Source organism: Dama dama, chromosome 24 (assembly GCF_033118175.1).
Source record: "Dama dama isolate Ldn47 chromosome 24, ASM3311817v1, whole genome shotgun sequence".
NCBI lineage: Eukaryota > Metazoa > Chordata > Mammalia > Artiodactyla > Cervidae > Dama > Dama dama.
In genome coordinates, this window is record NC_083704.1 from 28658908 (window position 1) to 28684546 (window position 25639).

At 40.1% G+C, this 25639-nt stretch overlaps 1 protein-coding gene across 1 annotated transcript in view; it reads right to left on the reverse strand.

The window, feature by feature from the left end:
* Window positions 1-25639, reverse strand: part of CNTN4 (contactin 4) — a 511526-nt gene that overhangs the window by 173205 nt on the left and 312682 nt on the right. The window contains exons 6-9 of the mRNA XM_061129161.1: window positions 16216-16318; window positions 12181-12365; window positions 2708-2844; window positions 37-166 (exon numbers count right to left, since the gene is read on the reverse strand). Of these exons, the coding sequence (XP_060985144.1) occupies window positions 37-166; window positions 2708-2844; window positions 12181-12365; window positions 16216-16318 (555 nt within the window). The remainder of the gene's footprint in view (window positions 1-36; window positions 167-2707; window positions 2845-12180; window positions 12366-16215; window positions 16319-25639) is intronic.

Below are 25639 nucleotides of genomic sequence, written 5' to 3' on the forward strand. Positions count from 1 at the left end.
TTTTACTTTTTTGTTCTTTCCAGTATAACGACTCACCTATCACACTAAGCTCTGCGCTGGAAAAGATAACTCCGTGTTTATTCTCTGCCACACACTGATACATGCCGGCATCTGAGAGGTTCACTATTGTTATGTTGAGTGTTCCTTGCTCGATATGAATTCTATCCTGTGAAAGAAAAGAGGAACACAAAACAATGACCTTCTACAACTGAGACCTTAAGGCATCTTTGCTACATGTTATATATCAAAGAGGCTTAATGGGAGGAAAATTGCCATCATATAAACAATTTACATAACATGAGCTATTTATCTGTCAACTAAACTTGTGGCGGGTCAGTTGCTAAATGAAACAACCCATACATCAGTTGGTAAATGGAATTTAAATTATAGGACTCTCTTGAGTTATCATTGATTTAATAGTGAAACCACCCAGATTAATATCCCCTCTAAACAGATGAACTTTAAATTTAAAATGCTTTTTTTTTTTACTCCAAGGCTTTGTGCTAACTGGGGGTGAGGAGTGGTAAATACAAGGAAATTTACTGTTTAGAGTAGTTAAAACACTCAAATTATGAGCAGGCAACACTTTGAGGGTTAAAAGGACTGTACTCTTCTTGGACGAAGCAGAAACACATATTTAATGTTGTTGAAGTTTACTAAGAATAAAGAATAAGTATTGATAATTTAATGTTCTGTTGGTGGCATGATCTAAGCTTAGGACCATCAACTGGTAGCCAATATGAAGATAGCAAAGTGAGTGTATCGAACAATAGACCATCCTCATTCATCAGTCTGAGGCTACATAATTTGAGGCGTCAATTTTTATAAGTACCCTAAAGGACCTCCTCTTCTCCAAGAGACCTGCCATTTAAAAAGTAAAATATTTTCTGTTTGCCCTAGGGTTGTGGTTTAGCTGCCTGGCATCCATGACCCCTCACCTTAAATAGAGGAAGGAAAATGCCAGTTACCTGGGCACCTACACTCAAGTGATTTGAGGCTGGCCTTTAGAAATGAGAGAGTCATGGGACCAGCAGGAGCCATGCAGTGACAGGAGGAGGTGTGGGCAGCACCGTGTGGACTAAGCTTGTTATTTCTGCCTGTTTCTGTGGCTGTGAGGGCTATATCCTGGCCAGCGCTCAGAGTGGTTGTTCTCGCCTGGGGGCTGATGGGGGAGGAAACCAGAGCACAAGAAACTGGCTCTCAAATTGGGGTCTGGGGAAAATGTCATATTTCAGCAAAAATTTGAATTCAGTGGGAAAATATATAAGGAAAATTAAACTGGACACAATTGTTCCTCATTCGAAGGTCCCTCCACCTCATTTATTTTTATAGGCATGATTCCTATCTCTTTGCGCCTTCTTGACAAGCTTATTCAGATTTCTTTGTTAGACTGCTCTACAGGTCAGTTACCTTTCTAAAAAAAAAATTTTTTTTTTTTTTGTATATGATTTGGAGTATTGGCATGCAGGCGTACTCTGAAAAGGAGTTATTTTTGTCTGTCTTTCCACCCATTTAACAGACTGGGTGGCCACCTCCACCTCATCTCCTGGGCTGTGTGCTTAGCTACTTAGTCATGTCCAACTCTTTGTGACCCTGTGGACTGCAATCCTCCAGGCTCCTCTGTCCATGGGATTTTCCAGGCAAGAATACTGGAGTGGGTTGCTAGGGGAATCTTCTCCAGGGGAATCTTCCCAACCCAGGGAACAAACCCAGGTCTCCTGCATTCCAGGCAGATTCTTTACCAGCTGAGCCACCAGGGAAGTCCATGAATACTGCAGTGGGTACACTATCCCTTCTCCAGGGGAATCTTCCTGAACCAGGAATCAAACTGGGGTCTTCTTCAATGCAGATGGATTCTTTACCAGCTGAGCTATCAGGGAAGCGCTTCCCTGGGCTTGCTGGTCCAGAAATAACCAGACTCATGGCTTCTCTCAGGTCCCGGGATCTGCGAGGATGCTGAGGCTACTGCAGTTCCTGCCCAGAGCCAGTAGGAGGCGCAGCCTGGTACCGTCTACGTCTCTCACATCACAGAGTCCTGTTAAGCCAGGCGGCAGTTTGGCTGCTTTTTCACTTAAGCCTTAGCTGCAGGGATACTGCAACCTGGTCTCCAAAGAGGATTTTTAATATCTGAGCTTTCAGCTACTACTGCGTGCTTCAGGGCCTACAGACTGGTGCCTCCCACTTTGCTCATCACTTTTAGTTGTTCTTTCACTTCTGTTCCTTTAAGAGGTGTCAGTCTCGAGTTTGCACGTGCCACTGCTACATGTCTGAGGCACAGTGAACATTTTGCTGGTCAATGTACTGGACTGTGCTGTTCACTAGTCTTCCCAGACAGAAGACAATATAAAACCACACTGAAGGGGAGAACTGGATGCTGAGAGTCTTACACACTCACCTGTACATGCAAACTTGTATCTTAGCACAATTACATGATCCAGACCTTCAGCATAACTCTCCAATTGTAAAGCCAGTGACGCTAATCTCTGAAGACCAAAGATCCGGTATGGATGTTTAACAAGGCTGAGCAACGCTGGAGAATTGGATTTATGTACAGTTTCTATCAACCACACTCACTTGTTCCACTATTAATGGCATTTCTTTACATATAATTTTGGAAACAATTGGTCATTTTTCTGTTTCCATAGCAACAAGACCACACACCAGATTGAAGTCAATATTAAGACACAATTATCATTCATTTGCTTACCCGAGTTAACAGTGGTTCGCCATTTTTCAGCCACCTGTATGTAGGCTTGGGCCTTCCATTGGCTTTACATTCCCAGAAGACGTTTTCTTCAATGGCCACATGGATGTCATTTATTTTTTGACTCCAACTCGGTTGAGCTACAGCAGTTCACAAAGTAAAGACGTACATTCAGTGCACGTTCAACTCATGTTTGTCATATGCAATCAAGGGACAGAAAAGGGTTTATGATAAAATTAATTTTTCAGAGGTTATGCCAATTAAAAAGCTGGGGAGAAGTTCAGTGGGTACTTTTAGAATAAAATACCCCACCTCATGTCCAACTCTGAATGTACTGTTTTTGCAGCCTATCTGGCTGTTCTTTCCATCACTAAAGGCAAAATGAGCAAAACTATCATGAGTCATAGGGTAAAATTAACTGCTCCTCCTCCCAAATATCTATTCGTTTTTTCCTTTTAATGAAAGGAATCTCCCACCACCACTCTTGTTACTTTAGGCTGGGCTCATGTTTTCCTAGCTACGCACTGTACTTCCCAGACTCGTTTGCATCTAGAGGTAATTGGTAATTGGTATGAATGAGGTTCATACCAATGATATGTGGTATGTGTGTGGAAGTGATCAGGGCAACCTCCAGGTTACTGACTTAAAGATACCAGCCCTGGATTCTCACTTTTCTTTCTCACTGATTAGAAAATGACAAGTGAAATAGCCTTAGGCTCACAGATGAAGCTATGAAGGATGAAGATGCTGATCTTGAATGATCTTCTGGAATAAAGCAACCCCAGACCCACATGCCTATTTTTGGAGAGATTTGTGTGAAGGAAAGAAACTTCTTCTTTAAGCCATTATATTTCTGTGTGTCTCTCACACGCATCATATAAATAATTTTTGTGACTCCTTTTTCCTTCAAGACTATCATCATTTTCTATTATTACCTTTTTTTCATGTTGATAGAAAATTTTCTGTTAGCATATGGCCTTACAATTCCAAATCTCTGAATGAGCCCTGGTTTTCACAAACCTTCTTAAGGAACTGAGTCCTGCCCTGCCTAACACAGGAATTCAAGACTGCACTCAATGCCCACACTGCCCAATGCCATACTCCAGGGGTCCCCAACTCTCCAGGATCTAATGCTTGATGATTTGAGGGGGAGATGATATAATAATAGAAATAAAGTGCATGATAAGTGTGATGCACTCAAATCATCCTGAAACCATCCTCCCACCCCTGGACTGTGAAAAAATTGTCTTCCGTGAAACTCATCCCTGTTGCCAAAGAGGCTGGGGAATGCTGTACCACTCCCCTCTACCACCAAAATTGTGCCTCATTTCTCATGCTTCAAATAAAGTCCCATTTTCTCTCCTTGTTCCTAAGGGAAATAAAGACAATGCTAACCCACATTCCCTAAAAAGTCTTCATATATATCAAGCCTTCCCTAAAGCACAATTCATGCTATTGGTAAACTATAATGGCACACGTAATTAGGCAGAAAACCTTCAGCCCAAAGTGAAGAAGCAAAGTGTAGTCATTCTGGAATGTATCTTTGCACTGTGCACTTGCATAGGATAATGCCTACCAACTTGAACCCAATAGTTAGAACTGGTATTAGTATTTAATTAGAAGATGCTACTCAGTATTCTTAACTTATCTCTTAGCTGACTTGGCCTCAGTATCTTTATTCAATGAGGTTACCAATCATTCATAATTTAATTCAAAAGGAAATGACTAGTGCTGTGCTCAAGCTTATCTTCTCAACAATAAAAAAAAAAAAAAAAAAAAGAAAGAAAAACTGGAAAAACAACTCACTTAACCATCAGAGGTCCCTAGGTCTCTGAATAAATGTTACTTTCTCCTTTTATCCATCTATAAGCAAATCTCATGTTTTTCAAAGAGCAAAACACAATTTTACAAATCTTCTACTGATGTGGATGATGCATTGTTTCAAAAGGCTGAAAGGGTCAGCTTTCAAAACCAGTTATAACATCAAGAAGCATTAACTTGAACGCAGGGCTGTAACCTTTATCCTTGAAGGAGCTGCAAGTCTGCCATTGTTCTTTATCTTCCTGCTGCTTTGCAAAGGGAGCTCAGATGGTAGATAGTACCTTTTCAGTTCTCTGTCTGGAGAATTTGATGTGCAACACTGATGAGGCTAATGGCAGCTGTGGGCCTGATTTCACATGCAACCTGCTGAATATTTACCCCCCACAGGGTCTATGAAAACAAAGCAAACAAGAAAAACTATAGAAATCTGTGTGGAATATTAACAACGAAGCCAAACTTTTCAAAGAGAGTGAGGAAGAAAAAAAAAATGGAAGGGCAAATGTAACTTATGAAGTAATGTCAAGTTGAAGTTCAAAAAGGAAACATCAAAACCACATGCAGAGACAGAGATTTCAATGTCATAGATTTCCTGTAACTCTTGGGCTTATTCATGGCTTTCTTTCAAAAACACAGAAAGCTGGAAACACAACCTTGCAATCTCAAAGAGGATAGGAAGAAGAGAAGGGAAGGGAGGGCCTTGAGAGGATTTTGAAAAGCCCTTGCAAAGTTCTAACTAATTAAACCCTTCTGAGCGCTCATTCTGTCTCTTCGAAAAGGGTCACAGAGGTTAAGGTTCTCAACAAGAATGTTCAATGGTACTGGTTTGTGCTGGTCAAGGTGAAATCAACAGCAAATTCAGCCTTTGTGAGACATCATCAGATACTTTCCTTTTTTTTTTAAAGTAAAATTAATTCTCAGAAACCAGATTTGAAGGACAAAAATCTACTCCTCCTGAAGTAAAATGAATTCATAGGAGCTAAATTTGAAATGATATAAACACATTCCTCTTGAAGTCAATATATGGACAGGGGCCCACAGGGATTGAGAATGGAATACTGTATTATATATATGGCAAAGGATGAGATAATCTTTCTTTTAACATGCCAATTGCAGATCTACAGGGCAAAAACCCACATAGTAAAGGTTTCTCCTGCCACTCACTTAGACTGGATGAATCTTATCTAAGTGAGTGAGTTTTTTTTGTAATAGAATAGTTTTGTACCTGATGGAAATTGTTCATATATCTACATATCTCTTTGGGTCACCGAGTTCAAAGCCTTTGGATAACAAATGGTCCACTTTAGTGCATAAGAGAAAATATTGTTTCCTTTAACTTTTTTTTGGATAGTGTATGTGGGTCCGTGGTATTTATCACTTAATATCTAGGTTCTTTTGAAAACACCATGTCTTAAAAAATAGCTCCATGGAAGGCTTGAACAGGTTAATTCAGCCCTATTAGTTCAAAAAGAAGTTTATGTCTAAATGCTTTTTGGGCATTATATATATGTAGATCCCAAATACTAAACAGAATTATCATATTCACATATTAAAACAGAACCATCTGTTTTGGCCATTTATATTCTTTCAAGGTTTGAATAGAAGAATCTCTCCTCTAAAGCGAATCTTTAGTCTTGTTCTCAAGATACAAATTCAAATACAAGGTTAAATGACTGGGTTTTTACTTGACTCTATGACATTGTTAGTCTCTTGCATAAATGAACAAGCTCTTCATTCCAATCTTTTGTTCAACAACTGCCAGAAATGACCTAAGTCGATGCATAATCCAGCCACTGGGATCATGCAAGCATCTTGTCCAATAACAATTTATATTGCAGACAGATATAATTTGACTTTAGTGGTCAACAGTTCTCAGAGGTATCTGGCTCTCTGACTGTCCAAAACCAGAAATTGCTAATAGAAAGAAAAGCCATCAAGAGCCTTAGCCCTTAGGGAAAAAAAGAAAAGATAAAATGGGGGAAAATAATTTAAGTTGCTATTAGAACGATTACCTGCAGCCATTCAAAATTATTTCTGGTTGCTTACACAGTCTTAGAGAAGATGAATCTATCTTAAGCTACACTCAAGGATATTAAGGGTCTTGGTATCAGTTCTGTTTGGGACAATCAGGCAGAGTCTTGCTTAAGTGCAAAATTATCTCATCTGCTGTGTTCATTCTTTTGGTCATTCTATCCTTTAAGCCACTTTGTGAGACTGAATATTAGCTAGTGATCACACATACATAGCACATCTATGGGGAGATTAGTACACCATACTACATGATGCTTCTATATTCTGACACTAGATATCCTCCCATACCATTTGCAGGGTCATGAAGCCCACAGTTTTGCCTTTAGAGCCAAAGGCCCATAGCCCACAAGGTCTCGACATACAGCCATAGATGTAAATTGGAAAGGAAAATAAAAAGAGCTCTTTTTGGCTTAGTAATCAGGTGATTATAAGTCACTTCCTTAGGAAAGAGGAAGTGAAAAAGTCAATTGTTCACCTGGATGTTTTCATTTATGACTTTGGTTGTGGAAAACAAGCAGATAAAGTATCTGAATGACTGATGGATTTTTTTCCTCTTTACCTATTTAGTGAAAATGTCTTACTGGCAAGACAAAGAACACAGAACAGGTCTAATGAGATCTCTGATTCTCACTCATTCTATCATCTTGGGTAAGCTATTTTATGTCTCAGGGTCTTTATTTTTAACTTTGTAAAAATCAAAGAGCTGGCTCCAACAGATCCTTCCAGCTCAAACATTATAGATTCATTGAAAAATAGTCTTGTTCACTGCTTGAATATTATATTCCCTATTTCCTCATGGTGGAAATGACTTTACTCTCTTAACACTTGTTACATCTAGGAGAAATTGTACAAAGGTATTAAATATCAGGAAATTTCGCTCATGCTTCATTTTTCTAAATGATGACTGTTATTCCACTGGTCTATTTGTGCAAAAAGGAATTCTACAGACATAATGAGGTGGAAAGATGAATAATTATCAAGTGAATTAAATCCATTCTATACCTCCCTCTCCTTTTTTCAGAGATAATTACTGTAGCATCCTCCTTCCACTGTGTCTATGTAGACGGGTCATAACACTTGATGTGACAGAAGTCTGCGAGCTTCCAGGGGAAGCAGGAACACCTTTATCTGCAGTAATTTATTCTTAGGGTTCACTCTACCACCTGGAAACAACCCAGCACAAGAGCAACGGCTTCTGCACTGTGGACGCAAACAGGCAGCATCAGCACAACCAGGAAACTTCATGGGAATGCAAATTCTTGGTTCCCACGCCAGCCCAACAAAATCAGAACTTCTGGGGAGTAGAACCCAGTATTCTGTACCTTAATAAAATTTTCAGATTATTCTAACTGCACTCTGAAGCCCGAGAACTTCCAGCATGAAAGAACAGGCATAGCATCTGGAATCTAGCTCTGCTTACCATGGGCTTCCCTGGTGGCTCAGATGGTAAAGAATCTGCCTGCAATGCAGGAGACCGGAGTTCTATCCCTGAGTCGGTAAGATCCCCTGGAGAAGGAGATGGCAACCCACTTCAGTACTCTTGCCTGGATAATTCAATGGACAGAGGAGCCTAGCAGGCTACAGTCCACGGGGTCACAAAGAGTCGGACACGACTGAGCGACTACCACTCACTCTGCTTACTATGTAGCTTCAATCAGTAACATGAGTACCTCTTTGGAAAGCAGTTTCCTTATCTAGAAAATGGCTAAGTGTAGAAACGACAAAAAAGTGTCTTACTGGTTCTAAGTCCAAAATACATGTCAAATCTCCATTTATTTTTATTCTTTGCTTCCTAGCCATCATCGTTTCTCACCTGGTTGGCTTTCTGACTGCTTATCCTGCTTTTACTCTTAGTTCCCTATAATCTAATCACCATAGAACAACCAAAGTGATCTTTTAAAAGCATGAATACAATCGAGTCATTCCCCATTTAAAATCTCACAGTGGTTTCCCATTATCAGAATAAAACCCAAATTTAGTGCCTGGCTTACAAAGTACAGCCTAATCTGCCGCCCCCCCGACCCCTCCCCGTTTCCAAACCCTTTATCCTTTCTCACTAGGACTTAGCCACGCTGGCTTCCGTGATGCACCTCACACATGTTAAGTAGTCTTCTGCCTCAGGGCCTCTGCACTTCCTTCCTTTCTGCCTGGAAAGCACTACCCTTTGAAAGCATGGCTCTTTTTTACCCTTTAGGTTTCAGTTCAGAAGTCAAATCTCAGACAAGTCTTTCCTGAGTGACTTTTCTTATGAAGTCTTTCTTCTGTTCCTGAAAAGTGAAAGTGAAAGTTGCTCAGTTGTGTCCAGCTCTTTGCGACCCCCATGGACTCCATGGAATTCTCCAGGCCAGAATATTGGAGGGGGTAGCCCTTCCCCTTCTCCAGGGGATCTTCCCAACCCAGGGATCGAACCCAGGTCTCCCACATTGCAGGCGGATTCTTAACCAGCTGAGCCACAAGGGAAACCCAAGAATACTGGAGTAAGTAGCCTATCCCTTCTCCAGTGGGTCTTCCTGATCCAGGAATCAAACTGGGGTCTCCTGCATTGCAGGCGGATTCTTTACCAACTGAGCTATCAGGGAAGTCCTTCTTTTGCTCCTAGTTACTTGCTATCATATCATCCTAACCACCTTCTTCATAACTCTTATCACTTTATGAAATTTTCTAGTTCATTTATTTGCATAACAGTGAATTGCCTGTCTGCTCCTAGTGAAAGAAAAGCTCCTTGAAGACAGGGATTTGTCTTATAGTCCTAAGTGTCTAATGCTCTGCCACCTGGTAGGCAATAAAAAAAAAATTTGAACAAATTAATAATATATTAAAATCATTTTGGAAAATGTCAACCTTTAAGCAACAAAGATTTGTAGTAAAGTATCCTTGAAAATATAACATCTATTTTAGTAAGTTTTTTAACACTGAAAAATACCTGAGAGAGCAGATTAAACCACACAGACAAGTTCAGGTCATGGCTCAAATAACTCGGGAAGATGGAGATGGGTAAAAACGTTCGTGTTTGAACTAGCTTCAATTCTTCCCAAACATGAGTAGCACATGCTAAACTAAAGACACAATCACAGTGGAAACACACCAGCCAGGAACACAGGCTCCCATGACCCTTATAGAGGGAATGTAGGGGCAACAAACCATGCTCAGCAGGCCTTTGGAGGAAGGTTAAATGGTTTCAGTGTGGGATCAGAAAATTGCCATTTTGTCAGGCCAGAACAGAAGTGAGCACACCTGTCTGGTTTCCCAAGTGAAGAGTGGATGAATGGGATGCAGCAACTTGGAACCAAAAAGGACAAGCAGGTCTCTAAGCTGAAACCCAAGGTTTATTGTCCCCAAGCACAGCACATCTTAACGTTGTCAGACATTCTCTTGTCCACAAACAGAGCTTGTTCATGGATAAGGAACTGGGGCTACTTTCTCTCCTTTTGTGAAATATATATGGTGATTTTAATTATAAAAACTCATTTAAGTTGTAGATCTAGGCAGCTGGATATTGGGAACACTGTATTGAGAAAACCCAACAGAGACCACAAAGAAAAAAAAATGACAGCCAAGCACTTTTGCATAATTAAGCTCTCCTGTGACAATGAAAACAATTCGATAATTTCCGTGTCACTGATATGCTAGTTGAGGGAAAACAAAAGGATAAAAAAGATGCAACAGCCCAGCATCATGAAGTCAACTGATCTGACAAGCTTCTAACCACCTAGGGTGGTTGACAACGGAGGAAAAAGCTGAGTTATCTTCAGAAAACAGGTACATTTCATTTGGCTTTTTTTCCCATGGATGAATGCAGATAACTTCATTTAAAAGGGAAACGCTGTTAGCATCAGATTTTCATCTCCAAGGCTGGGTCCCAGAAAACCTTTCATTGTTTCTCCAGAAGGTTATTGATAAGGTTGATTCTCCAGAAGACTAACTCTGGGATCTTCTGTTTCCAGTGTAGGAAACTTATGACCTACTAGAAAGCACTATGCCAACTCCTGGTGACAGAATATTTCCTACATTTTTAATATACTGAAAAACAGGTATTTCACTTCAAAGAAAACCATAAAAGTGAAAAATTACTTCAATCAATTAACTGAGCAACACAACTAACATTTAGGGATCACAACTACTGAATGGAAAAATCAATCTAACTAATTGAAAAAGGAAAACACAGGCCATTTACCTGAACATTTTCAGGTTGTTCCTACTTGATGTAGGAGAAATGATTATTACACTAACGAGAAAAATGTACCCTAAACACTTAAAAAACACAGTGATTGCATCTCACTGAACAAATCTGTAACCTACAGTCTTAAGTTTTTCTAGCAATGAACTGTGATGTCTTCTGTTTTTCAACCAATCAAATAAGGTGTCAACCATCATAGTTTATGAAAGAGCAAAGATCAAGCATCAGGTCTGCCATTTGGCATGAGTAGAGTTGGTCTTTTAGTACTGTTGAAGGAAGATGGGTGATTTTTAAAAGGTGCATATTTATTTAAACAACTGGTACTCAAGTCATCATGTGAAGGACTGCCTAACATCATGTGTATTCTTTTATCCCTTGGGCAACGCCAGGTATGAGTCCAAAATGCCAGATGGGGAGGTTGCTGAAGGCTAGCTGATATTCAAAAGCTCCATCCAATTTCTAATCATGCTTCTAAAAAATCTTACATGACTACTGAACAAAATCTTTTCCCCATATCTGAAATCCAAAATGCTCTGGAAGAAGATCTGATGAAATAAATAGACTTTTGTGGTATCAGTTGTTGTAAGACATCAGAAGGTTTAAAGTCTTTGCTACAACTTGCCCCTAAAGAACTGCTCTTATCCCTTTAATATACACTGTTGTTCACCTAAGCCATTCTTAAATAATTATCAATCTATAATATTTATTTTCAACACTCCATGGGATTCAGGCATGTTCCAACTTGGGAGAACTCAATTTGATTTCAAAATGCCTATCCAGTGAAATCCCTTTCTTGATTCCAAACTGATACCCTAACTGGGTTTCCAAGACAGGCTCAATGGATGACCATGTGTTAGAGGCTTTACATTTGTGTTCTGTTTGGATCAATGCCGATGATTTGATTGAAATAGGAGCAGCTGCACAGAAAGAGTCTATGGGGTGAGACAGATTTGTCACGCTCCACTCTGATAAGAACTAAATTTGGACAGCATGCATTTTGAAATGTTCATGGTACCACATTAAATCACTACCAAATAGGAGCAATTACCAAGGATTAACATGAGCTCCAAGTCAAAATTTGATGAAGAAAAGCGGAGAGCTTTAGAAATAAATAAATAAATCAGGAGGAGGGATAACAAAACATTTCCCTTGTCAGGTTTGCAGCTTGATGGCAGCAGGAAAAATAGGTCCTTTGTGAGTGTGTTCACACTAATATCTATCCCTCAACACATCAGCCTGTATCTTCCCCTCTGCTGTCTCCACACCACTGCCCCCACCCTCCCCTTCCCCACCCAGAACAACCCAGGGGATGATAATTAGGCAGCAAACAGGGTTTTACACAGTGGTATTTTGAACAATCCTTCTGAAGAACCTTGAATGAAAATCTCCTAGGTTATGGGTTTTAATACCAAGAAGGTCAACAAATGATAAACTGGAATCACTACCTTACCATAGAAAGTCAACTGTCCTTTTGCTACATTTTTCCCTCTTGAGTTCTCAGCCACACATTCATACAAGCCAGCATCCTCCTGCTGAAAATTGGGGATTTCAAGAATCCCATTTGACTTGTGTTTTCTGGCTTTGGTTGCTATCGGCTTTCCATCAGCTCTTCTCCAGATAATAGTTGGTACTGGACTGGTGGCAAGAAAAAAAGGGAGTGAATCATGTTAGAGAAACTTTCTTTTATTTGAATCTATGCTTGTTACAATCCCTTCCTTCTTGGCTCCAAACATTATATAGCTGGCACTAGACAGTGTTCCCCAAAAGTCATTTATTCATGTATCACTATTATGATTTCAGTGATACATCTCTAGTAATATTATGTACTCTGTGCTTTCTTTAGGGATTGAACCCAGGTCTCCCACGTTGCAGGCAGATTCTTTACCAGCTGAGCCACCAGGGAAGCCCTTAAAATCAAATAACCTTTCTTAACCTTAAAGAAGGGATTCCATATAATATACAATATTACCAATGAAATAAAAACAGATTTTTATATGCTTGTTACATTTTTTCCAGTGCATCTGTTTAAAATCATAAATACGAAAAATTTAAAAAGTCCATGTACAAATGTGGAGAATTAAAAATGCCTTCCACTAAGATGTGGTCCAGAACCCTTTCCGCTTGAACCAGGTGGCTACTATGACTTGAAATAAGACAGAAGTGATGTGGTGTCAGTTTCAAGGCTCAGTGGATAAGAAACTGGCAGCTTCACTTTTTTGCCTCTTGGAACACCCTCTGTGGGCCCCTACCAGCTTCTAGCAGTCCATTAGGAGCGTGGTTTGGGGAAAGTTATCTTAAAATAGCGAGATAAGGAAAGAGGCAACCTGTGGGGACTTTAAGTACTCTCAAGGCATCTATCATCCTGCAGCTGAAACTGTTAGAATGCATCTTAAATGGCAAGGGTATCACTGAATCTGCAGATCAATGGTTTAGCGAGCTAACCACAGCTTTTGAGTTGCGGCTTCCTAGCAGGGGATACAATTATTTACCTACTTATTTTTCACAAAGACACACACAGACAAGAAACTAGACTAAAGATTTGCTAATCTTCTCTGGGAAACCTGAGATGGTATTTAAAAAATTAGAGCCATCAACTCGACTATACTTGTTTTAGAGGAATTTAAGTTCATTAGGCAGAAACTAACTCAAGATACAGAAAAGGCTCTATCAAAAGTACATTATGGGTATCTTTACATGTGATGAGATAGACAGTTAAAACGTGCCAGTACAAATAACCAGTCTTTCTGCTCTTAAGTGGGCCGTGATGATGTGTTTCCGCAGCTGCATGTGTATACCCAAACACTTCTGTGTAGACTGGAGGAGCCCAATTTGGGTCCTTTGTTTTCATTCTAGTGCCATTCAAGTAGTGTGAATGGAGTTTAAATCATACTCCCTTTGAAAGTGGGAACAACATAAATTTTGCTGTCTTTCTCCATGGATTTTTCGAGGTGTCACCTTGCAGAACTCACCAAATACCTCCTATACCATCCAGTTACGTTCTTTTATCTTTTCTGTGCATTAAGTTTCCTAAAATACATATATATATATATATACAAATGGGCTCCCCCGGTGGCTGAGTGGTAAAGAATCTTCCTGCAATGCAGGAGATGCAGCAGATGTGGGTTCAATCCCTGGGTCTGGAACATCTCCTGGAGGAGGGCATGGCAACCCACTCCCATGTTCTTGCCTGAAGAATCCCATGGACAGAGAAGTCTGGCAGGCTATAATCCATGGGGTCACAAAGGGTCAGACATGACTGAAGCAACTGAGCATATATAAAATAAAAAATGGGACCATCTTCGACTGTTTAGCAATCTACTTTTAGTCTGTTAGTGATAAATAATGGGCATTTTCCAGGTCTTACATGTTGTTTTACAACTTGACTTTTAATGTCAGTACAGTGTTCAATCCTACAGCTATGTCATAATTTATTTAATGGAGTAAGTTTTCAGAACACTAAGAACGAGCATGGTATTTTTTGGCCCCCAAGTAAAGATACTACTGTAGGGTATACTGCCCTGACTTGAAAACAGGACAACCAAAAGAATCCTTTCTATAGAACTAAAAATAAAATGAAAAAAAGGAACAACTTTCTCGCATGGTTGCTGTGAAATACAAAATGATATGAATAAAGATTACTTGCTAAAACAGACGCTGAGCAAAAGTTAGTGTCCCTGCCTTAGCCACCACCTGGGCCCAGGGAAAGGGTGAGGAGTTGGCAGTGGATTAGCTGGATAAATGAGGTTGGCCACAGAGACTCACATGCATCATTAAAGTGCACTGATGACTAAAAATTCTTATTTCAGGTGAAAGTTTTTATCACTGATGCCAAACCTTTTCTGCAGGGTTACCAGCAAAATCTTAACTGATCTATTTTTCATTTTCTTTATGCCCTCTGACAGACACTCTAGGGAAAATTTAACTGGTTCCCAAGTAGGCTTAACTGAGAAAACTCCACAGATTGAATAATAAAATTGTGAATAATTTTCAGATGACTCTGTAAAACAGAGACTCCTTAGAGAATATTAGGTCTTGCCAATCTCTAGCCAAAATAGAAAGAAGATGCTATTGCTTATATATGGAATATAAAATATGACACAAATGAACTTATCTGAGAGTCCCTTGGACTACAAGCAGATCAAACCAGTCAATTGTAAAGGAAATCAGTCCTGAATAATTAGTGAAAGGACTGATGCTGAAGCTGAAGCTCCAATACCTTGGCTACCTGATGCAAAACCTGACTCATTGGAAAAGACCCTGATGCTGGGAGAGATTGAATGCAGGAGAAGGGGACAACAGAGGATGAGATGGTTGGACGGCATCACCGACTCGATGGACATGAGTTTGAGCAAGCTCCGGGAGTTGGTGATGGACAGGGAAGCCTGGCGTGCTGCAGTCCATGGGGTCGCAAAGAGTCAGACATGACTGAGTGACTGAACTGAACTGGTGAAACAGAAACAGACTTACAAACATAGAAAACAGTCTTATGGTTGACAAGGGGGAGAGAGCTGGGGGAGGGGTGGATTGAAAGTTTAGGATTAGCAGATGCAAACAATTATAGAGAGAATGGATAAACAACAAGGTCCTACTGTATATCACAGGGAACTGTATTCAATATCCAGTGATAAACCATAATGGAAAATAACATGAAAAAGAACATATGTATGTATCAATGAATCACTCTGATAGAGGGCGAAAATTAACACAATATAGTAAATCAACTATACTTCAGTAAAATAAATTTTAACAAAAAACTAGAAAGAAGAGACTTTCATTTTAAAAAGAAATAACAAGAAAAGTTTGATGCATACTCTGTAAGCTGGGACCCAAGTGAAAGTCTACCTTTTTCCAAACAGTCAACTTCACTGTACCTCAGATGAGGCCATTGTTTTCCTGTCATTCTGGGTCAGACAACATGTACGTTACAGGTTGCTGCTGCTGCTAAGTCGCTTCAGTTGTTTCCGACTCTGTGCGACCCCACAGACGGAAGCCCACCAGGCTCCCCCGTCCCTGGGATTCTCCAGGCAAGAACACCGGAGTGGGTTGCCATTTTCTTCTCCAATGCATGAAAGTGAAAAGCGAAAGTGAAATCGCTCACTTGTGTCTGACACCTAGCGACCCCATGGACTGCAGCCCACCAGGCTCCTCCATCCATGGGATTTTCCAGGCAAGAGTACTGGAGTGGGGTGCCATTGCCTTCTCCACATTACAGGTTATCGTAATAGAATGAAACACTTTCAGAACTGCCCATTCTCCTCTGCTTTGTGGCCATGTCCACAGTGGCAGCTAACTCCTCTCATGCCACGCCACATCCCTTCTCCATGGTGAGAGGACAGAATCAAAGATGCACACACAGAATCACAGTGAGACAGGCTTGGCTTGCTTTTCAGTTACCTCATAAACCATTACTGCGAATGGTGCAAAGACATTTCTTTACTTGCCCAAACCGGAGGGAGGACAATGGAGGAGAGAAACCAGAACTTACTTTCCTAATGCAAAGCATTCCAGCTTCACCGTTGTTCCCTTTGCGGTCGGGACCATTTCTGGAAACTGCACTTCTATTTTTGGTTCATATTCGCCCATCACCCCTGTGAATAAACAAAGGAGCTAAGCCTTGGAGAGTCTTTTAAGACATACACAAGTGTTTTTGTGTTAATGCAGGATGTTCCTATACATCATTGTGTGTGCAATTAATCCCTTCATTTAAAGAGGCTCCTATCTCCAACAGCCGTGAATCGTGGCTTCTTTCCCAGTTACTGCTGGAGGAAATGTGTATTCCAGCACCACACCATCTGCCTAGGATTAAATTCTCCATGCGGACAACTCTACCTCTCAAAAACACTTTGTTAAAAATGTAGTCATGGAAGAAAAAAAGTGGGGGTGGTTAAGTCCTAGTCACCACTAATACCACATTATTAAATTTTTTTTTTGGAAATATACTGCAGAAAATTTAAAATATGTTAAAAAATATGTGCATGCTTTAGCTGTGTCTCTATAAAGAACATTTTTGAGTAATCAGTTTATAACCACAAATTATCTTTCACTTTTGAAGGCCAATCTGAATGAGTCATAAATTGGTATATGCAAAATTAATATATTTTTATTATATTCTGAAACAATGATAAAAGAATAATAGGAAGTAAATATAGGAAATAGCCTGTAAGTGATACCCACCTTGCCAATGGTAGTTTTACCCTGAAGGTCCTATTTTCTCACTTTCCGATATCTCAAAAAATTACTGTACAATCATAGCCAAGGTAGCAAAGCCTAACAAATTAAGTCCATGTTTTATAACTAAATGCTTATGAATCATTTCTCATCAATCATTCTTAATGCTGTCTACCACTACTCTAGTTATTTTGATATATTCATTTCTGTTCAATTTCTAGTTATTTTCTATGGCCTCTGATTCAACTGTGGCAATATAAAGTTTAAAATTATTTAGCTCACTAAAACATGATAGGATCCTCCATTTCATCTTTTCTTTAGGTTTCCTACAGTTAGAGAAAAAAGAGATTGAAGGATTCAGATGAAAAGGTTAAAAGTAAGGTATGGATGGGGACAGGAACAATGGCTCAGAGAAACAATCCTATGCGTTTTGCAGAGGTGACCCTCTTTATCTGCAACTTCATAGCCTGAGAAGCAGCAAGGGAATTTCTTCAATGTGCAAAAAAGAAAAAGTCAACCCCTAGTGTCAGATGATCTAATAGTCTTGCTAGATTTGTTGGGACGTATGTCATCAGAAGTGCAAAGCTGAACATAGTCATTTTGTTATTTTCTTTTCATAGATTGACAGAGAGGATTGGCTATGGAAGGCATCTCAGATAATTTGGTTCAGCAAGTTTTTTTAATAAATTTTTTTTTTTGGCCATGCCACATAGCATGTGGAATTTTTAGTTCCCTGACCAGGGATAGAAACGGTACCCCTTGAACTGGAAGCATGGAGTCTTAACCACTGGACCACCAGTGAAGTCCCAGTTCAGCATTCTTAATATTGGCTTTCATAGATGTACACTTCTCTGCAGAAAGGACCTATACCTAGCAACAACCTGTTCTAAAAAGAACCTTAAACCCTCCACCAAAATGGAAATCACAGTTCTAGTCTGTCTCTGTCTTTTACAAGCAAGCCTGTAATTCCCAAATGGGTTCAACAGTTTGTCTTTAGTTTCACAACAGACCAGCATTCAAGGTTGCAACCCTGGTCCCTGATTTCTGGTCTAAATCTTTTCCCATGGCCTCTCACCACTGCAGGAGTAACACTCCCAAACTAAATTCAAATACACTAAATCCATGTGTGACACACTCAGGTACAAAACCATTCCTCCCTTTGTGGCCAGTCTCTGAGTCCTTTTGCCTTTCCTAGAGCATGTGCCACACAGCTGGACCATAAAGAGATAGTGCTTACTAACACCTGCATTCACACACTTCTGCTGAACCTGCTAACAAACAGCCCATACAAGTGACTCATCATCCCATAAATATCAGTAGTATGACTCCAAGTGCAGGAACAAGCTAACACCTTTGAGTGCTGTGTGTGACTGTGTTCTCTAAGAGCAGTGTTAATAAAAAGCAACTGCCTTGAGAGGAAGGTTTTTTTTTTTTTTTTTTTTTTTTCCATCTCTCTCTCTCTATTTTTCGGTTGCACAGGCTTTCTCTAGTTGTGTGAGTTGGGGCTAACCTTTGCTGTGGTGTGTGTGATTCTCACTGAGGCATCTTCTCCTGTGGAACACGGACTCTAGGTGCATGGGCTTCAGCAGTTGCAGCAATGGGCTCAGTAGTTTTGGTCCGTGGGCTCTAGTGCTTGGGTTAAGTAGTTGTGGTGCACAGGCTTAGCTGCTCCACGGCATGTGGAATCTTTCTGGACCAAGGATCGAAACTGTATCTCCTGCACTGGCAGGCAGATTCCGATCTAGAGTGTCACAAGGGAACTCCAAGAGAAAAGGTCTTTTGTCCTCCCAGGATATCAAGACAACTTCCACTGCAGTGCCTCATGCATGGAAGGGAGATAAGATGATAAAGTGAAAATATGGAGGTCAAGGCTGTGTCAGCCAATGATCAGGTTTTCCAGTCCCCTTGTTCTATAAACACTACATACAAACCTGGTTTCTATAATCCAGCTATGAAAGATACACCAAGGATAAAAAATATCTCATACACCTTTGTCCTAAGCAACTGAAACATCACCACTTAGTATGTGAGGCCCCCTAAACTATTAATTGTTTATCCTAAAGTCTCACCCATTATGGCTTAGACTCAAAGTCCTCTGCTTCAGCATCCTGTACCCTTTCCTCAGCACTCTCTGCTCTAGCCCACAGCAGTCTGTAAATGACCAGAAACTATCAAACCTCTTTTGCCTCAGTTCTCATGGTCGCCCATGACTTCTTTTTAAAAGCATAGAATGTAATGATTTTTAGTAAATTGACTGAGTTGGGCAATCATCACTATAACTCAATTTACAACATTTCCATCACCCAAATAATATACCTCATGCCTGTTTATAGTTAATTTCCAGAAGCAGTCCTAGCCCCAGGCAACCAATAATCTGCTTTTGTCTACAGATTTGCCTTTTCTGGACATTACATATACATGAAATCATACAACATATGGTCTTTTGCATTTGGCTTCTTTTACTTGGCATAATGTTATTGAAGTTCACCCATGGTGTGGCTTGTATCAGTGATTCCTTTCTTTGTATGCCTGTGTAGTATTCCACTGTGCAGAAGAAAAATATTTTACTCATCTGTTCACCAGCTGTATTAGTTTCCTAAGGATGTCCTTAGAAAGAGACACAGACTAAGTGACTTCAAGCAAAATACATTTATTCTCTCACAGTTCTGAAGATTAGAGGTTGACAGGGTTGTGCTGTCTTTGAGACCACAAGCGTATCCTTCCTTGCCTCGTCCTGGCTTGTGGTGATGGTCATCAATATTCGGGGTGTTCCATGGGTTGCAGCTCTGTCAGTCCAGCCTCTGATGTATGATGTTCTCTCTGTGGGTCTTCCCACTGTTTTCTTACAAAGACATCAGTCATATTGGATTAAAGATTTACCCAATTCCAATATGATCTCATCTAACTAATTTATTTCCTGATAAGGTTGTATTCCTAGGAACTGGAGGTTAGGATTTCAACATATAATATCTTTTGGGGGCACATAATTCAACCCAAGTTACCAGTTGATGGTCATTTAGGTTGCTTCTGCTTTGGCTATGGCATGGCTTGGGAATGGCATGGTTTTCACTGCTTTTTAATGAATAATATTTCCATGAACGTTCACATGCAAGTGTTTCTATGGACACTTTTATATGTTTTCATTTTTCTTTCATTCCCCATGACTTTTACATGGATGACTTTTGCTTCAAGTCTCAGCTCAGAAGATTCCCCCTTTGAGAACTGTTTCTGACCACATTATCTAAAATAGGTGCCTGCTGTCACTCTCTGTGAATATCTTCTTTCCTTTATGTTAATTATCATGTGTATTTCTCATGTTTAGTTCTGTCTTCCATACATATTGTAAATCCCATGATATCAAGTAACATGTCTGTCTTTTTCATGCTAGCTTTTATCTTCGTCTCCACACTTAATAAGTGCTCAGTAAGAAAGCCAACATAAAACATTTTACAAACAAACTTCTGGGCACTCTCAAATAGCACTGCTGTTTTCTATCATGTTTATAGCTATTTATATACTTGCCATTTCTTCTGTTGTACTTTCACTTCCTTGAGGAATGGAAGTACTTGTGATTTTTTCTGTTCCTCGCAAATCTCAGCTCAGTACAAGGCATATGGGGGGGGGGGCAGGGAACAAACTGTTATAAGTAGGGATTTGTGAAAGGGAGTAAGATGGGGCAATGTGGCCTTTTTTACTGGGACACATAGTAGTCGTTAAGCCAAACATTTAAGTCTTCTCAGGCATGGTAATAGCATTACCATGGCTATTGGTCAAGTTCACTCACTTCAGACTATGTTTTTCTAAAATGTGAGTAAACATAATCTGTGCAGGTTGTTTATGTGGTCACATGGAGTGATTTCTGGGTGAATACACAGTGATCTCTATTTATGGCTACAGGAACTGAGTAACAGTGTTATCAGTAATGATGAAGATTGTACTTCATTTACAGCAGTAGTTGCAGGACACAAAGTTGGGATCAGAGATGGAGTGGCATGGATTCACTGCTATTTAAAATGTTTTCATTATATATAAAGACTGTCCTAGTATTTTTTTTTCTTTTTTTTTCATTTTATTTTTTTATTATTTTTTTTTTAATTTTTATTATTATTATTTTTTTTTCCACTGGGTTTTGTCATACATTGATATGAATCAGCCATGGATTTACACGTATTCCCCATCCCGATCCCCCCTCCCACCTCCCTCTCCACCCGATTCCTCTGGGTCTTCCCAGTGCACCAGGCCGGAGCACTTGTCTCGTGCATCCCACCTGGGCTGGTGATCTGTTTCACCATAGATAGTATACATGCTGTTCTTTTGAAATATCCCACCCTCACATTCTCCCACAAAGTTCAAAAGTCTGTTCTGTATTTCTGTGTCCTAGTATTTAAGTCATAACAAAATGAAAGAAGCCATTCTCTTCAACTATATTATGAACATTTTTTGGAACACCTGTGTAGTGTTCCATTTAATTTGCTTACATCTGGCACACGTTACATTTTTATTTGACTATTTCTTTCATTTTAACTATTTTGGCCCTTTGCTACTCTCGATTTAAAAAGCTGTTGCCTTTTATATCTTTTAAGAAACACAAAGTCCCTTAAAACAGGAGTGCATTTTTTCCTAGTCATTCCTCTGACCACCTGCACATTTTTGAACTTAATTGGCCTGCAGCTGCTCTGGTGATTTATAGAATAATTAGGCAAAAAGTGAAGCCATTGATGGAACTGCTTCAGATTCCTTTTTCTACCTTCAGACTATCTGGAAAGGTGGGAAGATAGAAAGGTCTAGGTGCATCTACATAACCAAGGTAAAGCTGAAGTTAAAGTGCATACAATGTTGTCAGGATCAGCCAGGTCATATAATCTCAGCAATATTTCCTTTCTCCTGACTGAAAATACATATTGGATTGTCCAGATTTTTCCCATAATATCTTACAGAAAAACCCAAAAATGTTTTGGCCAATCCAATACATTGGAGAAAACTCTTGCTTTCAATTCTAAATAGAGGCATCTACATCTACAATCTTAAACATAAGGTGAAAAAAGTTTTAATTTATTAAGGTGCATTGTCAATGTTTTCTATTCATGGGAGTAAGAACTATGCCACCACCACAACAGTGAAAGCTATGTCCCTTGAAATTTGATACATGGAAGCCTTTAGGAGTTAGGGGCTTAGCTGTATTTACATTCTAATGAATTCAATAAACATTCATTTAACACCAACCATAACCACGGGGGCACAATGTGCATATCACAGACCTGATCATTATCTTCATGACATTTGTAGTTACCCTTTTCCAAAGCCTTGCAGAGTAATGTGGCAAATGCAGGCAACAATTAATTGTTTATGGAATGTGTGTGCATGTATACGCTGTCACTTCAGTTGTGTCTGATTCTTTGCGACCCAAAGGATTATATAGCCTGCCAGGCTCCACTGTCCATGGAATTCTCTAGGCAAGACTACTGGCGTGGGTTGCCACCTTCTCCTCTAGGGGATAGTCCTGACCCAGGGATGGAACCCAAGAGACATCTCTTATGTCTCCTGCATTGACAGCCGGGTTCTTTACCACTAGCGTCACCTGGCTCAGACAGTTTACGGAATCAGTTCAGTCACTTCAGCCGCTTGGTTGTGCCCGACTCTTTGCAGCCCCATGAATTGCAGCATGCCAGGCTTTCCTGTCCATCACCACTCCAGGAGCTTGCTCAACCTTATGTCCATCGAGTCAGTGATGCCAATCAACCATTTCAACCTCTGTCGTCCTCTTCTCCTCCTGCCTTTCCCAGCATCAGGGTCTCTTCTAATGAGTCAGTTCTTCACATCAGGTGGCCAAAGTATTAGAGCTTCAGCTTCAGCATCAGTCCTTCCAATGAATATTTAGGATTTCCTTTAGGATTGACTGGTTTGGTCTCCTTCCATGGTTTATGGAATAACCATGTTTATTTTCTAAGAAAGGCATGCTACAAATTTCTAGGTGTTTTTTCCAAAACCAGTGTTCTCAAACTTTACATCACTTGGAGGACGTGAATGTCTGAATTAGTAAGCTTACACGGGGCCTGAGAACGTTCATTTCTCACAAGTTCCTGGCTGATGCTAATGCTGCCTTCCAGGGAACTTCTGTAGCAACCATGAGGGGTTAAGCTTTGGACCAAACGGTAACAGACATCATGGACTAGTTACTGGGAGATAAAAAGTAAGCACATCCCACCAGTGACAAAGCCAATCATGAGCCTGGATTCTGCAGACAACCCTTGTGGCAATGACTGTCCTCCTTTCAAAACTGGAAAAACTATTAATGCTGACGCTGATGCCTGTGAGAACCAGAATGTGACAAAATAACCACCAAATTGCAGACTATAAAAGAGAAATCAGCCACACACCACGCTTGTTTAACTACAATTTGCAGAGTGCTGTCTTGGCAGAAGGAGGCCAGTTTGCAGAATTTTGTGCCATAAGATTTTGCCAACACCTGCCTTAGCTGGAATCTATGCTTGTAAACTAAACCACAGAAGGGACTTTTACCAGCTCCCACAGAGTGGGACTTCCTACTAAAGAAAAACTGCAAAAGACTGTCTTATGTAGAGCTCCCACATAGCTGTTCTTGAGGAACAGTCACATGATATAAAACCCATTTCTCTAAAAATATTTGGAAATATCTGATTAGGCATACTAATTTCTTTGGCTGAGTTCAGAACGTTATTCTTTCAGGAAAGCTTTGTTTTGCCCTGGGTTGAAGGAGACACTGTAGGATCGAGGGGACTGTCCAAGGACTCTCTATCACTACTCATTTCCCTGATCACTGAATTCCCCTGAGTTAGAGTCAACAATTGTGCAAATAAGAACTTCCCCAGTGCAGGAAAAGAAGAATAAGACACTGGAAGGCTGTCTATCACTTGTTACATGTGGGGTTTTAATGTGACTTCAAAAACCTGTGAGAGGGACTTCCCTCATGGTCCAGTGGCTAAGACTCCATGCTCCCAATACAGGGGACCTAGCTGGTCAGGAAACTAGATCCCACATGCTACAACTAAAGATCCTGCAAGCTGCAGCTAAGACCAGACACAGCCATAAATAAATAAACAAATAAATATATATTTTTTAAAAAGAGAAACCTGTGGGAGGTGAAAACAAATCCCACTCTTTGACCTAATTCAAACCTGCATCTCTTTCCTTACTCCTCGACAGTTACAATGCAGAGATAATCTGAGCTATTCCAGCAAAGGGGCTTCCCTGGTGGCTCAGATGGTAAAGAATCTGCCTGCAATGCAGGAGACCTGGGTTCAATACTTGGGTTCCAGAAAGCTGGATCCTCTGAAAGCAGAGTAGCTATGTATCTGTGCTTGGATGGGACAGTCCTGATTTGTAACAAGTCCTGAAGTAATTTGCTAAGAGTTTCCAGTTTGGGCAATTAATTATAAATCCACCATCCTTTAGGTGAAAGAAAGTCAACTTTGGTCTTTTTGTGATGAAGTACATTTATATTCTTACTACTAAAAGTTCAAGTAGAAACTTGAGCTAAACTCTCTCTCCCTCTAATTTTTATACTGTGGTCCTAGTTCAAGTGTTTGGAGCCACAAAGAACAAGTCTTGATGGACAGTCTTTGAGTAAAGATATTATCGTGTGGTCAGAGATTAGCAACATTAATAATATTTTGTACAAAGAGATGGCAAGGATTTTATTTAGGTTTTGTGACACACGCAATCTCTGATTCAACTCTGCCATGTAGCTAGAAAGTATCCATAGACAATATGTGAACAAATAGGAATGGCTACATTCCAGTAAGATTTTATCTACAAAAATGGTGGTAGGTTGTGTGTAGCCCAAGAACTAAGGGTTGGCTAGGCACTGGACTTAGAAGAAATGTGGAAGATAGCAAAGTTTGAGAGAGTTGACAGAATTAACAAATTATAGAACTAACAAGATTTCACCAAGTTTGCCATGCTCACTTACAAGTAAAATAGAGAATGTGATTAAAAATAAGATATCTTTAACAATGGTAACACAAATTACAGATAATTTAGGAGTTAAGCAAAAATACCTAACATTTCTATGGAGAAAAATGTTAAACTTTATTTACAATAGCAGGCCATGGGCAAGGTCTGCCTACAGGAGGAAGTTTGCCAACTCATGGTTTAAGCAAATACTGTGTCCACTTCCTGGAATTCTTATCCTCCCTGTTAGATGGAAGCTTCAGCTGATTTCCAAGACCAGGCCAGGCTTCCTTACATGCAGATCTTGATTGTATGCATAATCTCATGATACCTTCACTGGTCCCGGACAGCTCTGATCAGAACTGAAGCCTAAATAATCCTACTTTAATTTCCATCTATGCTAAACTGGCCCCATTCCTGCCTCAGTCTATAATTAGGCTCCTAAGCCAGGCCACCATCTAAGAGGACATAGAAAGACTTTTTCATCCCTAGTGACAAGCATACAACTGGCACTCAATGAAAATTTCTTGGTTAAGTTCGGTTCAGTTCAGTCGCGCAGTCGTGTCCGACTCTTTGTGACCCCATGGACTGTAGCACGCCAGGCTTCCCTGTCCATCACGAACTCCCAGAGCTTACTCAAACACGTGTCCATCGAGTCAGTGCTGCCATCCAGCTATCTCATCCTCTGCCGTCCCCTTCTTCTCCCACCTTCAATCTTTCCCAGCATCAGGGTCTTTTCAAATGAGTCAGCTCTTCTCATCAGGTGGCCAAAGTACTGGAGTTTTAGCTTCAGCATCAATCCTTCCAATGAA